The following is a 15898-nucleotide window of genomic DNA, read 5'->3' on the forward strand; positions in this document are numbered from 1 at the left end:
GCGAGGTTTGGGACTTCTATTGCGATGTCTGACTGCTGAAAACTGAAAACGCTCGTGCTTATTGACGTTCCGTCGCGATGAATCTGCAAAACGCTAAGGGGTCATGCTGATGCAAAAACGCTAGGGCTGAAAATGGATCCTGCAAAAATGCTGTGAATCTGCTGGTGCAAACCACTAACGCTAGGGCTGATCTATCCTCTGTTGTCGCTAGGCTGCTGTAGATGCAAAAACGCTGGCTGATCTGGGTTCTTAATGGAAAACGCTAGCCTTGCTGCTGTGTTGAAAAATGCTAGGCTTGTCTAGGTCTGTTGGCTGAAAACACTGTCTTCTTGCCGGGGGAGTCTTGCTGAGAAGGTGCACTGTTGGATGTCAGGTCCCTGCTGCCTCTTCTGCCAGAAAGTGCTAGCGCTAGGTTTCTATTTATACAACTTAGCAAAATTGCCCTACCTACTTTCCAATCAAGTCACTTAAAAATAATAAGTGAAAAATGTCAAAAATAGGTGTATGCACTGTAAAAACGCTCTTGATGGGTTCTAGTAAAAATCTGATGATCATGTTGTGTGCAACTAGAGGATATGCATCTATTTTAAGTGTTTGGACATACATGGTCTGCGAACAAACTCATAAAAGTGCTAGAACACTTCCTATTCTAAACTGATTTGACTGAACTGAACCCTAGTCATGTTATAGCTTGTCCAAGTACACATGGGGTTAGATGTGCACGTGACAGCTAGCTGCCCCCCCCACTAGTGGTGGAGGCGCTCACCAGATCTATCTCCTTCATACACCGCATGTGGAAACTTCCCAGAGACGGACAAGCCCGCCTTGCACTTGAGTCCTCTCGACAGTTAGCCATGCAGGGAGATACATCATGCTGGTATGGGGAGATGACATCATGGTTTCAGGCACATGGGTTCAACATAGACAGATTGCCCCCCCCTTCCACTACTCACTGGATGCACCCTCTCTGACTCTTACACAGTCCGAGATCACCAGGCTCATCCGCTAGGACCTGATTCACCTATACACCAGGAGAACATGGATACAGTCATCACAGGAGATGGGCACGAATATGGCTTTCTACAGAGAGCATCTTCTCCAACTTACAGAGGACGGTTTTGTGACGAGGCCCTGATACATGGACACCCACTTGTCTCATGGGATACGATGTGCTATTGGCCAGTACGCACATCTTCACACGAGCTGCAGATCGAGACTTGGAGATACAACAGAGTACCGGCAGAGGCCAAGACATGCCTCCTGTGTGACATGGAGCCTGAGACAGAGTTGCACTACACATGCCACTGCCCCGCCTACTACGAGATACGTGGCAGCTTCCACTGCTTGTTCAGAGAGGGCTTCGGACCACTCTCCAAAGTCGTGCGGTACGAAGATCAGAGATGCTTGGGTCTGTTTTTGCTCGAGTTGCGCAGACACAGAGAGAGCCTGATGAGGGGAAAGGCTAGCCAATCTTAGAGACGGATCACAGACTTCTTTAGAGCAGACACTGGACACCCGCAGGAGCTACTCCCACAAGAGAGCTCGTCGCCTCACACCAGAGGCACACTGATCGACCGAGCTAGGGAGATGCAGACGCCCACGACTGCGGAGGACTACACAGAATCGACGGAGGCTGCATCAAAGGATTTGGATCACTTTGGCCCGACATGCACGACGCCCAGTCAGGCTATTGACCATGGACGAGATTGATGAGATCCGCCGACGACCGATGTTGGATCTTTTGTGATTTAGCTATCTCACCACATTGTAACTTTCTGGTCTCATAGGTCACTTTGGCCTTTTGAAGATGTTAATATAACATTTCATTTCTCTCTCTCTCTCTCTCTCTCTCTCTCTCTCTCTCTCTCTCTCTCTCTCTCTCTCTCTCTCTCTCTCTCTCTCTCTCTCTCTCTCTCTTTGTATCAGATCCACCACATTGTAACTTTTTGGTCTCATAGATCACTTTGGCCTTTTGCTTATAAAAAAATAATGTCTCTTCCCTCCACCCCCCTACAAAGAAACCCCAAGGTCGTCCTTTGGTTCAGATTTACGAGATCTCAAGTAACTCTCATGTCATTCAAGTTGAAATCCATCATTTAGCGCACAGTTGATGCACAAATTGTACTTTTAGCACCAAAGTGTTTGATAAGCACGATCTTCTCCGTTTCCTCGAGAAGATCAATGGTCACGACGTGACCGTACTCCTTGATAATGGAAGCTCACACAATTTTGTGGATGCAAAATTGGTGCTGAAACTGGGCTTGCGGACGTGGGACAGTGACCATGAGTATCGCGTGAAGATGGCTCGTGGTGAGGATACGGATGTATGGAATCAAATGGTTCCACATTTGTCGCTCGAGCTAGATGATTACAAAGAGAACCTCGATTTCCACATCATGCGCCTGGATAGAGCAGATGTTATTTTTGGAATTCCATGGTTTTATGATAAACAAGACTCATTGTATATAGACTATGTACATCACTCTCTTGTTTTTGTTAAACAAGACATGACTCATGTATCTGTGTCGCTTTGTAATCAGATTTCTGTAAATAATGGTTTTGCAATACCAGTTGTTATTGCTTTGAAAATGTATAAAGATACGAAATCTTCTGATGTTGACTTTTATCGATGTGTACCATCTGCTTGGCTTGATTCAAGTGCTTGGTACTTCTGTCATTGAATTTCGTAAAATGTCTCATGTTCTTCTGTTGAACTTGGGGATTCTGAGGAATCCAACCTTATCTAAGAAATCATGACTGATTTCAAGGATGTTTTTCCTGATGATCTACCTCCTAGCTTGTCGCCTTTGAGAGAAGTAGATCATGGCATTGAGTTGGTGGCTGGTAGTTAGCCCTTCTCAAAGCAACCCTATCGGTTTAATAAAACCGAGGAGGACGAGATTCAACAGCAGCTGAAAGATTATCTCAACAGGGGTTTTATTCAACCAAGTAAATCCCTGTGGGGAGCATCAGTGTTACTTTCTTGAAAGAAGGATAACACTATGCGCTTTTGCGTGGATTACAAGGAGTTGAATAAGCTCACTGTCAAGAATAAGTATCCGCTCCCACGTATGGACGATCTAATAGATCGGCTCCATGGAGCGCTGTATTTTACAAAGATAGACCTGCGATCAGGCTATCATCAGATACAGATCAAACTGGAAGACATTCCTAAGACAAGTTTCCATACGCGTTATGGTCACTATGAGTTTTTGGTCTTGCCTTTTGGTTTGACCAATGCTCCAGCTACGTTTCAACAGATGATGAATGATCTGCAAAGACCGTTTCTAGGCAACTTCGTTGTTGTATTTCTCGATGACATCTTGATCTACAACCAAAGTTTGTCTCAGCACTTAGCGCATATACGCATTGTTCTTGAAGTATTGACATCTGAGAAGCTTTATGCTAAGGCCTCAAAGTGTGAATTCTTCAAGAAAGAGCTTCTATACTTGGATCACATCATTACTCACGATGGAATTCGCGTTGACCCCAAAAAGTTGGATAAAGTGCGAAATTGGCCCATTCTGAAGAATGTACGCCAAGTAAAGTCTCTTTTACGCTTTACAGGATTCTTTCGCAAATTTATCAAGAATCCGATAGCTATTTTCGCAAGATATGAAACGAGGTCGAAGCAAGGCATGATTCCTGTACAAGCTTGGGTGGTCCAGAGACCCAAGTGAGTCATGTCGGAGAAACGAAACAGCGACAATATTCCATTAGTGGTGGACTATTGTTCAGAAATGGAAAAGTCTGCGTGCCGGAAATCGATGAGGTTAGACAAAGGATTTTGTTCGAATGCCACGATGTTCCTAGCGCTGAGCACCCAAGCATCCAGAGAACCTTGGCTTTGGTCAAGCGATATTTCTATTGGCCAAGAATGCGCTCTTACATAGAGAGCTATGTGAAGAGATGCGCTCAATGTCAGGTCAATAAGGCAGAGCGCCTTAAGAAAGTTGGCCTGCTACATCCATTGGAAATCCCAGATGCCAAGTGGGAGAGTATTTCCATGGACTTCATCGTTGGTTTGCCAAATACTAGTCGGGGCAATGACGCCATTTAAGTTGTGATCGATAGACTTACAAAAATGGCGAAAATTAGTCCGACGAAGTCGACAATAAAAAGCTTTGTCGATCAGCTCTACAAGCTGTATGGTCTGACAGAGGATATCGTGAGTGATCGAGATACTAAATTCACTAGCCCATTTTGGCAGGATGTTTGATCATCTTCAGATGAAGTTGAGTATGTCGTCTTTTGACCATCCTAAGTTCGACGGACAAACTGAGAGGATGAATCAGACGTTAGAGGACACGTTGAGAGCCTATGTCTCTCACAGGCAGTCTGATTGGGAAAGGTAACTTCCACAATTAGAGTTTGCCTACAATAGTGGCAAGAATTCTGCTACTGGCTCAGATGGCACTACCGTCCACCTGTGTGGCTTTTCCCTCCTCCCATTTCTTGATTTAGCCTCATTGTACATATGCTGTTTTTTCATTGGGAGAGTCTCCCCATCATGGTTGTTGTAGCCCTCTCTTGAAGAGGTGGTTGTAGCCCTATGGACAGTTTCATTAACTAATAGAAGGATCTTTTTCTTGGAAAAAAAAAATTCTGCTCTATTGGATTTAGCCCACTCATGCCGATGTACGGATTTGAGCCTAAATCGCCGATTGTTGTTGGCTTAGAAAAAGTCAAGGAACGCCAAGCTCGTGATTTCTTGTATGACATGCAGGAAATGCTCGTCTTGGCTAAGGAAGGTATAAGAACAGCTCGTGATCGAGTCACTACTTATGCTAATCAAAAGAGATCTCCCAGGACTCTAGATGTGGGACAATGGGTCTATCTGAAGATACCCATGGATTCCAAGACCATGTGAACAGGAAAGCATTATAAGCTTTCAGCTAGATATTCTGGTCCATTCTTGGTCACAAAGAAAATTGGCCAAGTTGCCTATAAACTGGCTCTTCCTTCGGATGTTAGTGTGCATCCAGTGTTTCATGTCAGCCGCCTTAAAGGAAAATTAGGCGAAGCAGACATTGTTGTGCCTATCGAGGAAAATGTATGCCAAGATATCCAAACTGAATATATTCCTCGAGAACCACAGGCAGTTTTAGATCATCGTACCCGTCATTCGCGCCAAAAGGCTTATGAAGAGTACTTAATTAAATGGAAGGGTCGATCTGAAAGGTTCGCCACTTGGGAATCAGTTAGAGCTTTGAAAGCTCAGTATCCCCACTTCATTGACAAGGACATCAATGGTTCTTAAGGGGGGAAGTATGCTATGTCCCGCTCATAGGAGAGGGGATCTAGCCTAGACGCCGTCGGGATGGGCGTCGAGTGTCCGGGAAGACGCAGTGTGAAACCGGCCAATGTGGCCGGCCATTATTATAAAAGGGAGGCCAAGGCCTCATTTGCAGTTATTGACCCCCACTGACAGAGTGCCAATGGTTAGCCCACAAGGCTAGGAGTGCTCGAGGAGGTGAGGCTGGGTGGTATGGGATGCTCGGTCTTACAGAGGCACGCCTACGTCCTCGGACGCTAGCCTCGGCACGGGGGAGCTGCCGGATGGTGGCTATGGTCGGTGGTTCGTCCGACCCGTGTCTGTAGGCGGTCCGTGTAGCCGGAAGATCCACTCCCTGTGTTCGTTTCACATAGAGTGCCCAATCTATACTGCAATGATGTAAGCATGCGGGTAGGATTTGTCAGAGAACCCTGAAAAAGAGTGTGGAGTCCCGGAAATTGCAAAGCCATGCAACTACCCCCCATGTCACAACTCCGTCATGAACTCCCACTCAAATCAGCATACAACAAACCGCCCTCCTGAGCATACGGACAACCGTGAACACTTCCTTAAGGACTCAGGCTGCAAAGTACATATCTAGCCAATCAGATCATGACCAGTAATCTCAGCCCACCTGCCCATGCAATCCTACATGTGCAATCACCCACGTGACATAGCATATCCAGCGGCTGATCCTAATGCTCCAAATGCATGACCAAAACTATTGTTCAAAGGCTCGAGAGATGTGCTCATCTCGTCTGATCGAAGGGGACAGTGAGCTGGGTGTTGTGTCCTCAAGATGCTCCTCCTCCCAAGGGATACAATGTATTCGAAAAAGGAAAGAGGGGCCCCATCAGCCTCTAAAGAAGGCCACTGCCACTCACGAGGATCCCAATCCAGCTCAACCAATGGTCGTCCCTGCCAAATCCACAACCTCCAAAACGATGTCTCCTTTGTTTTGCAAACAAAGTAATTACAAGAGTGTTGCCCCAAAGAGCCCATCACTCGAACAGGCTGCCAAAAAGCATCTAGCCGCTGATCAAAGACCCCTCACCCTAAGAAGCCAATCTAATGTGATATCCATGATGACCAGTCTTTGCAATGCCAAACACCTGTGTCTCATGCTGCACAACAATCGACCGGCTAGAGTGACGGTCAAAGAACGCCCACCAGCGTTGATGAAGGGGTAAAACAGTCTATCCCCCAATGAAGGCATGCCAATAAACACGAATAGCCACATCAATCTCTCACATACGTGCGAAAACCCCTCTACAAATCCAATAGGTAGTGCCAATGACCTCTGCACCAAACTAAGGAAGCCTGACTATCCTTCGATCTAGCCCCATCAATGTGTGTCCTCTCTCTTAGTTGTCGCCCCTCTGAATTCGCCACACGCGCATTCCAAATAAGGGGCTGCCTCTCTACCTCCTCCAAACAGTGTGGGTGTCGAATCAAAGCAACACGCAAATCCATCCAATCCTCAGCAAGCAGCACATAAAGGGTGATACATGAGACATATCCAAAGGTGCATCCATTAAAAATGAAAGGGATGGTCAAGCGCCAAGCACCATAGTTGTCCGTAGACCCAAAACCAGGAGAGACATGTAACAAAGCATGGTATAAAAATTGCTTCCAAGGCTCATACCCAAGAAACAATCTGCGTACTATGAGCTTGGCAAGCAATGCCTTGCTATGCATCTCGGATCAATAATCCCCAATCCTCTCTCCTCTCTAGGCAAGACAACTTTGTCCCAATGAGCTCGCAGGCGTGTATCAGTAGATCCATATAAACCACTCCACAAGAAGTTGTGCCAGCTACGTGCCATGACTCCAAAGTGAAGAGTCATGCAAAATGTTGTAAAGCAGGCCTTCGCAAGGACCTGATTCACCACAAGGATGGCAAACAAATGTTGAATCGCAAGGATGGGAGACAAATGCAAGGAAGACCAATTGCAAAGCTTCCTCCTGATAGACTATAAAATTGGCTCAACTTGTTGCCCATGTCACGTGCACATCTAATCCTATGTGCATGTGGACAAGCTGTAACTCCTATTTCTAGGGTTTAAGATAGCTTAGTAGTGTTCTGGCACCCTTGTGAGCCTGTACGTAGGATGTGCATGTCTAGGCACTTTAGAGTAGCTGCATACCCTCTGATTGCACATGAGCACAATGAGTGTCTGCTAGGTGTAGGCATTGGGGAGTGTTCCCATACAACACCGTTAGTACCAAGCCTAGGTAATAACTGCATACGAAGCGCCTCTTATTAGTAGTTCATGAACTTATTAATAAGAGACATATTAGCATCATTTTATAAAGTTGTGGAGGCTCAAATCTGACATTGCTCACCCAGACTTTTGCACCTAATAGGAGACCCTAGGGTTCATCCCTCTTGACATCCAGTACCCACAACACAAGCATCTTCAACGTTTTTCATCCATTAGCTCATCGCCAGCTTTAGCAACAGAATCAGCCCACCGTTTTCAGATTTCAGCCCTAGCCTCATCATCAAATCGCAGCAAGATCCCATCAGCATCTCAGCATCTAGGACCATTGTCTCAGCATTTGTGCAATCTAAAGCAAATACCTCTCTAGCCATACAGAGGCGGGCCCTTGGAGGGGGGTTTGGGACCCCATCTAGTGTAAGTCTTCTTTCTATCTCTTCACTCACAGAACCTTCACTCACAATATTGTTCTCTCTTCTATCTCTAGTCTTTGCATATCTCTCATGAAGTGAAAGGAACTCTATCATTCAGTAAAAGGAATCTTGAGTACGCATTGAGCACTCATCCTAAGCATTCACCCTAAATCACTTCCAATGCACATCACAGCTCATAAGACACATCAATGCCAACGTGAAAACCCAAGTATCCGCAAGTCTGTCCTCTGGGCAACCATGTGAAATTGTCTTGCACACCCCACTAACAATCCCCATTAACTCCTAGAAGAAAACCAAAATGCAAAGACAAAGTGTCATCTGCATAATCTTGATCCAACAAATTTGGTGAACCATCCAATGACATAGCAAGACCTCACAACTATAGAGTCCAACCTCACACAAAGAGCGACATGGCCTAACCAAAGAGCAAAAACAAGGTGCCAAGGGACATCCTTGCCGGATAGAGTGAGAAACATGCAATCTACGCCCAATGCGGCGTCTAATCGTGACAACACTTGAAGCGGTACAATATAACGCAACAACTCCAGAGATCTATCGCATGGGGAAACCCATCCTCTACATAGTGCCCTCCAAAAGACTACAATCAGCTCTATCATAAGTCTTCTGAAAATCGAGAAGCATGATAGCTATTGGCTGTCCCAACTGTCGTGCCCACTCAATTGCCTCATAAAAGGTGAAGATGTTGCCCAAAATACATCCATCCTACACAAAACATGTCTGTGAAGCATTGATGAGGTTGAGCAAAAACCGTCTCAAATGCATACTAATCATGCGGGCTAACATCTTATAACCAGCCTCCACTATTGGAGGGAAGATGCATCTCCACCTTTTGCTATAAGAGAAATGAGCCCCGAGCCTGTAGTGCAACAAATATATGCTGCAAACATGAGGGCTTAACTAGACTGAGCACATCCGAAAACTGCAAGAATTTTTTTTGTGTCGACCCATCCTCTCAAGTACAAGAGGCAACCATCAATACCAACCATTGCATCATGCGTCTCTCAGGCATACTGAAATAAGCCAGTAAATTGTGACGCATAGCCTCTGTAACCACTGGCTGAACATGAGAGCAAACCTCCTCTCTAGCATGCATAAAATCATTAGTCAATGGATCTGCACCAAACAAGAGAACAAAATAGTCTGAAGCTATGCCAAGGACCTCATTTACATCTCTGTGCACCCTGTCTATAGGATCGGGCAAGGCTTCAATAGCAGTCCCTGTGGATCGCTCCCTGAAGTGTGCAAAGAAATCCCTATTTCTCCTATCAACCTTGGATATCAATGTCGAGAACAAGGCATGATAGGAGAATTCAAATCTCTCTCTCTGAATGAGGCTAAGAGTCTCTCTGGTGTCAATCTCGCGTTCTCCCAAAAACCCATCTCCTAGAAACTCCTCAAGCTGCCTGCATATGCATCTCAAACAATACTCTCCCTGCGAAACAGAGCTTGTTGCCACAGGCAGCCTGCGATGTCACAGTAATGCATGCAACCAAATGAGTCGCTGGCTCATAAAGCATCCTGCCGCACCAAATCGGGCATGTGTCATCCTCGTCTAGGCATAGAGGAAGTCTGAAATCTCAAATGCAAAGAAATTGGGGCATGCTCAAATAAGATTGCAGCAAGCCAATTCGTAACTCTACCACGAGATGCTGCCCAAGAGCCAATGTAAAATCTATCTAATCGCTCTAGCAAGTGACTTGGCTGTCTTCTGAAACCCCCAAAAAAACTGCAAGGACTGCGTAGTGCGAGTCTGTAATAAACTACTGACGTGTCAAAGCCTATAGAATGGAGCCAACTTACAGATGCCGACCGAGGGGCCTAAACCCTAAGAAGAACAAGTAACAGAAGAAGTCCTCCCAACTTATGGGGACCCCGTCCGATGGGGCCCCAAGTGACATAAAGGATTAAAATAAAGCAAGACCCGCACACACACAAAAACTAATGACGTGGCACATTTCCGAAAATTGCGCTAGCATTATAACATGGCAGGCTCTACGGATTTCCGCGTTTTGCGTTGGCTGATGACGTGGCAGCTGTACGAATTCCGTGATTTATGCTGGCAGCTTTTTGGCTTTGCTTTTGGACCAGATGCTTTTGAGTTTGAAGGCTTTTCACTGTAATTGCTTTTTAGGCCAAGGGCTTTTAAATATGAGGTTAGGGCTCATTCTCTGGCATGCTTCCTGGAGAAGGTGCAGAGTCTAGAGTACTGGCTTGTACTGTGTTGATGCAATGCAATATAAAGAAATACCGAAAGGGGCGCCAAGGTTTGGGGCCAATACTCTCTGGGGTGGAATTTCGCCACTCCGTGTCGCATGTTGTCTCTTTCTCTCTCAGTTCAGTTGTTATTTGAAGTGCTTAAAGTTGTTCAGTCTGTTCTTTTCTATTGGCACGTGGTGCCCGTCTTGTGACAGAGTCAAGGACGGAACATGCCAGGCATTTGTACCAAAAACTGCAAAAAGGAATCTATCCCAAGCATTTCTCTCAAGTGGCGCAATAGATGGCAAATTAGGCATCATAACTACCCGCTAATCCTTGGAAGTCTCTACATTGTTGAAAACTCCCCCAGCAATCCATGAATCCGTAGTAGGCAATGCATCCACAATTTGCTGTCAAAACTCAGCTATCACGAGCCGCAGTGGAGGCAAAGATACACATCACTCCTACCAAAGAATCATCAATCGCAAAAGAAATCCACAAGTCTCAGAATCCCGTCTTCTTCCTCATTTATGTCGTCCAAGTCCTCATCGTCAAAGTCGACTACATCCCTATGATGCTTCCCAAGGGCACCCTGAGCATCGAATGCATCGAGACAAACACCCTTGCCGCCATATCGGAAATAGCCACTTTCTGCCCAAAGAAACCCGGAAAAGATTTTGACTCATGTCACTTTCAAACTAGAAGATGCCCAAAACTGGCTAATTGCTAGTACACCTGGTGCTAGATCTCTCTTTGTAAATTCTCTAGAGTGATCGAAGAGTTGGGCCCTTTCTTGTTTTGTAGAGGACGTCAGCTTTGGCTTAGGGTTCACTAGTTCTGCCACTTCTTGAAAACTTTTGGCTGTCGGCTGAGTCCGTATGTGCTTGGCATAGAGAGGATCCTTTGCCAAAACAAGAAGTCAATCCATGTAAATATGCACCTGCAACTGTCACCATTGGTCGGCAAGAGCGGAATCTATCTTTGAGTCACGCTCCACAATGGGAACACCGTCCCTTGCAGGCGCCTCGAGCAGAGCTTCTTTTCGTCAACCTCCTCGTCCTGCACTTCTTCATGACCTACTTCATCTTCAGCTTCAACTGCTACATTATCGTCAGATTCTCTCTTCAGACTCGTACTCCCCTCTCCCTCTCAGATTCTTTATCAGAATATGTGATGTGTGTTTCATAAAGTCAGATCGGGTCCTCCATAGAAAAAGAATTGACTAGAGCTCTCATACCACTGTAACCGGCAAACCACAAGGTGGTAAATCAACAGTAAACACACGACAAACTTGAAAACTTGTAACACTTGAACTAATAAGAGCTGTGAAGACGAAACACGGTAGAGCGTATTTCTCTACCAAGATGCACTGGCCCCTTAGTAAGGTGCCCCACATGGTACTTCTTATATTGACAGTCTCAGAGTTCAACTGCCAAGGAGTCACTCTGCAACTGTGTAACCATGCATTGATCTGCCAAAGTGACCCCCAATGCCTCACTTATAAAGGCACACACGCCCAAAAGCAAAAGCTGCCAAAAACTAAACCCAACAGCTCCAGCGTTTTGAAAAGACAACGCTTTCAATAAGTTTTCCTGAAAAAGCAGCCCCAACATCCATACGGTCTTGCCATGTCATCCATACAACACATGACAATTTACATTGCGATTTCCGCAGTAAATCCCCCTGCATTTCGTAGGCAGCCGAAGTCAGAATTGGGTCCTTTGATCCGGTATGGGTCCCACACGATCAGGCTCTCCTCAGGCGGTCAGTACGGTCATGCCACATCATCGCTTTGTGACAAAATCAGACACACTGGCAGAACTGCCAATGAAGCGGTTGGGCTCACAAACAAATAGCAGCACACGTGCATGCAGCAATGAGCAACAGCAGCGTCGGGTGTGGTGAAGTAAAGCATCAATAACCCAGCTAATCACGGATTGCGAAGGGCCCATACAATTACAAAATTGGGCATTTTTGGTCAGACATCGTGCATAAAGATCTGGAGACGGCACCAATTTGACAAGATTGTCTGTGATGATTACACAAAACGATGGTTACACAATCTTCCAGTATTGGGCATTTACAGAATTACACAAAGGTCATCAAGAAAGCCTTTCTACCATATTGCTTTGTATGTCTTTGGAATGACAAGATGGGAGACCAGGTCGCTTTGGAGTCGTGTATACCATACCACTAACTATTGGAGCAGTTACACTCATTTATCACAATGTGAACAAAACACCCCTATTTGCCTATCAATTTGAGAACCAACTGTTAAGTCAAACTTTGTGAGAGGTTTCGAGTCTCGACATTGCCCTGGAGGCTGGCATGTGCCCAAGAGGTAAGACCATCTCATTTTGATTTGTCCAGCACTCTTTTCTCTGTTTGTGGGTCTACCTTTCGCACCTATTACCCTGTACGGGGACACATTTGACTTTGCTCTGTACGTTTGGTGTGCATCCGTTAAAGAGAGGGATCCTGTTGGTAAAACACACTTTGCTCTATACCTTATTTGATGGGAAGCTCTTTGTTAACTATTCATTTGAGGGAAGGAAATCTAGAGAGTCATATTTCCATTTACACCTTGCATGACCCTTTGACCTTTGGCAATTGCCAACTGCCCATTTGCTAAACACTTGGGCTTAAGGGGACAATTGTTGGAATAGGCAAGCTTTTCTCTCTTTATGTGTGTATCCCTCTAGCCACCTTTGCATCTCAAGTGACCATGTACCATGTGATGGACATATGCTTTGTCCACCTAGAATGATGGCATTTTGGATGATATAACAACACCCTATGATGTACCCCCACCAATGCCACCCAAACCTATGCCTATATACGAGGCTCCTTGTACACACTTTTCAAGTTGACAGAAGACTTCTCTCCAGTTCACTTCTATTCCCTCCCTAATCCTAACATGTATATGCAAAAACAACCAGTGGAAAAACAGGTGTAGATGCATCATGCAGCACTTAAGTGTGCTCTATCCAGAGGGAAAAAAGGACGCCAAAAGAAACTAGGTTACCTGAGAAGCAAGACGTCCTGAAAAGGAAACAAGTGAGATAGTTTCAGTCATTTCCTCTAACATCATTTTGAATGGATCCAACGTCAAGAAGCCAGCCACAAAATGATGTGTTAATCTCAAAATGTCTATTAGCTGCTGCAATTCCTGGTTTGAAAAGAATAATAAAGTAAAATCAGAATAAAATATCAGTGATTTGTCTCCTATGTCAAACCTCAGACAAGCTTGTGCCTTTCTAAGGGCTTACCACAACAGAACATATATCATGAGATTCAAAACGTTCCAGAAGATAATCAAGGTTTTCGCGAAAGATTTTGTTCATTCTTTGCCCAATGAGATATACCAGATCTACACTCCGGCCCAGGAGCTGCAATATTCATAAGCAAATTACAATTGAAGTGAATACACTAAGCCCTCTCTGACAGATAATGAAGGATGGCCAAGTATTTGATGCAAACCTTAACCCTTCTCATCCTGAAGAGCGCATCGTACCGCTTGGGGGGAACTATGAGCCTTTCAGAATTTTCAGATGCAGCTAGAAACATACTATCAAGCATCTTACTGTAACATAAGTTGTTATTGTTAGCTATAGCCAGTTTGCAAAACAAGATGTTTGACTGTTCACCTGCTGACAACCTCTGCCATTCATTTCTAGCAGTCTTTTATAAGAATATTACCTGGCAGCAAAACTTTTGTAGTGGGAAAACATGTGCTCCGTCAGCTTAAAAACAAGCTGATCAAAGCATAGATCAACCTGCAAGATGGGCAATTGACAGCAGGAAAGAGACAAGTGTGAGCAAATGTTTAAAAAATGAGAAAGAAAAAACTCGCATGGCTTATCAGGACGAAAAAATGACTTCAAAAGTCCCCAACCAAATTAAGAGATTTTTCTAGAAAGAGCTGAACTAAAAAATGTAGAACTTTAGGATTTACAATGGCGTGGTCAAGGAATATAATCCTCAAAGTCATCATGAGCTTGCAAACAGAGCTAGTGGTAACATACGCTGCCCCAGTTCCCCACTAGATTCACCACACTGACAAGATATTATCATTTTGCTCATCCTTGTTCCGATTCCCATCTTATGTGCCTACAATACCCTTCCCATCTATGAGTACCCATTCTCACAGTATCGAGGAACTGATCATTGCCATGCGAAAACAAGTACTAGCAGACAGGGTTGGGGGTATTTATAACCGGCCTGTACAACGTAGAGAGCTGTTAACTTTACACAGAGCACTGAGAAGAAAAGTGAACACGATTGTGTCGAGCGACTAGAATGTCACTGTGCACACGAGACCGACACCACGCCCCTTTCGGTATTTCTTTATTCAATTATAAGTTGACGATTCGAACACTTAGACCAAGCCTTCACAAAGCTGTCCAAACCTGGCGAGGGGTGAAAACGCAGGTTTCCGACCTGATTTCGGCAACATAACAACGCTAGAACCCTTGTGAGTCAAAAGCACTTGTCTAGGACGGATTCTCTCACAATTTAGAAGCTTTCTGGTGAGTTGTAACAGAATTTCAGCATGCTATAATTCTCTGTTTTTCTGTTGTCCAGGTGCCCAAAACCCTATACACGCATCCCAAGGCTCTCACGGAGCTCCCTTGGTGTTCCCTTGCAGTTTAGGTGCGAAACCCTAAACCTGCAGAAAAATACAACAGGTTGTAATTCTCTGTTTCAGATCGTTTCTAGCGGAACGAACACGCCCCAAGGGCTCCCGCATGCAATGGGATAGTTCCCCTGTGAATTGGACAAGTTTTCACGCGAGAAAACTCTCCAAACTTGCAATCTTTCGCGATGGAACTGTGCGTACCTGTGGGGGATTAGCAATTAGCTAATCCAGTTCCTGTTCAGAAGGCAACCTTGGCAAACGCGATAAACCCTTAGAACTATACATGATCATCTGAGTAGCCCAATTACTGGGGCATTACCATATGTGCAAAGGGGGGAGAGAGATGCACGAGAGCAAATCATCGCGCTACATGAGACAAAGGAGAAGGCAAGCTTTCCATTAAAGTTGTGAACCTGCACCCACTACTCACACACACTCTGTAATTCACACTGAGCTTCAAAACAGGCCCCTCTCTCTCTTGGGCGCCTCCTCTTGCTGAGGTGTCCTACAGGTTGCTCTCCATCTGCCAAGTGTCCAATTTGCCCCTTTGAGTTAATTCCCTAGTTTCCACCAACTTATAATGTTGTGACTTTTCGAGTGGCCTATATTCTATTTGGTACACACAGGCTTCCATACTCATCAGAATTCAGTGCTAACTGGCCCGACCAGTCCCAGACTGCTGACCGGCCTAGACTCCCGATGTGAGAAACATGTTCGATCGTGGCCGTTTCCCACTGGCCATGCAATGTCTACTTGAACCTTTTCAAGGGTTCCGGGGGAAACAAGTAAAAATAAAAATATGTAGTACATATTTAGAGAAGGCAACAGCCAAAACACACCTCTTGGTGACAGTATTGGCAAGTAGAGCATTGGGATGCTGCAAGAAGGAAGAGTGTCTACCAGATCAAATTAGCCACACAAACTATTACATCTAGGCAACTGCTTGTGACTTCCACACAAAGAAAAGAGAAACCTCTTTATCTTTTTAAGAATACCCATTGTCATAAGCTGCAGTCTATGTATACTGGCTACAGATCTCTTTCCAGATCAAGATTGGAATGAGGTGCACGCTTTTTGTGACCCCCCCTCAAAACCACCTTTTGGGCATAGC

General features: G+C 45.1%; 1 protein-coding gene across 1 annotated transcript in view; it reads right to left on the reverse strand.

Annotated features, from left to right (window-relative positions):
* The window catches only part of PIR121 (transcription activator), a 108654-nt gene that overhangs the window by 28009 nt on the left and 64747 nt on the right, over positions 1-15898 (reverse strand). The window contains exons 19-22 of the mRNA XM_086487152.1: positions 13848-13924; positions 13629-13731; positions 13418-13537; positions 13174-13317 (exon numbers count right to left, since the gene is read on the reverse strand). Of these exons, the coding sequence (XP_086343278.1) occupies positions 13174-13317; positions 13418-13537; positions 13629-13731; positions 13848-13924 (444 nt within the window). The remainder of the gene's footprint in view (positions 1-13173; positions 13318-13417; positions 13538-13628; positions 13732-13847; positions 13925-15898) is intronic.

The sequence above is a fragment of the Adiantum capillus-veneris genome, chromosome 17, assembly GCF_014529385.1.
Source record: "Adiantum capillus-veneris isolate H3 chromosome 17, ASM1452938v2, whole genome shotgun sequence".
NCBI classification, from domain to species: Eukaryota; Viridiplantae; Streptophyta; class Polypodiopsida; order Polypodiales; family Pteridaceae; genus Adiantum; species Adiantum capillus-veneris.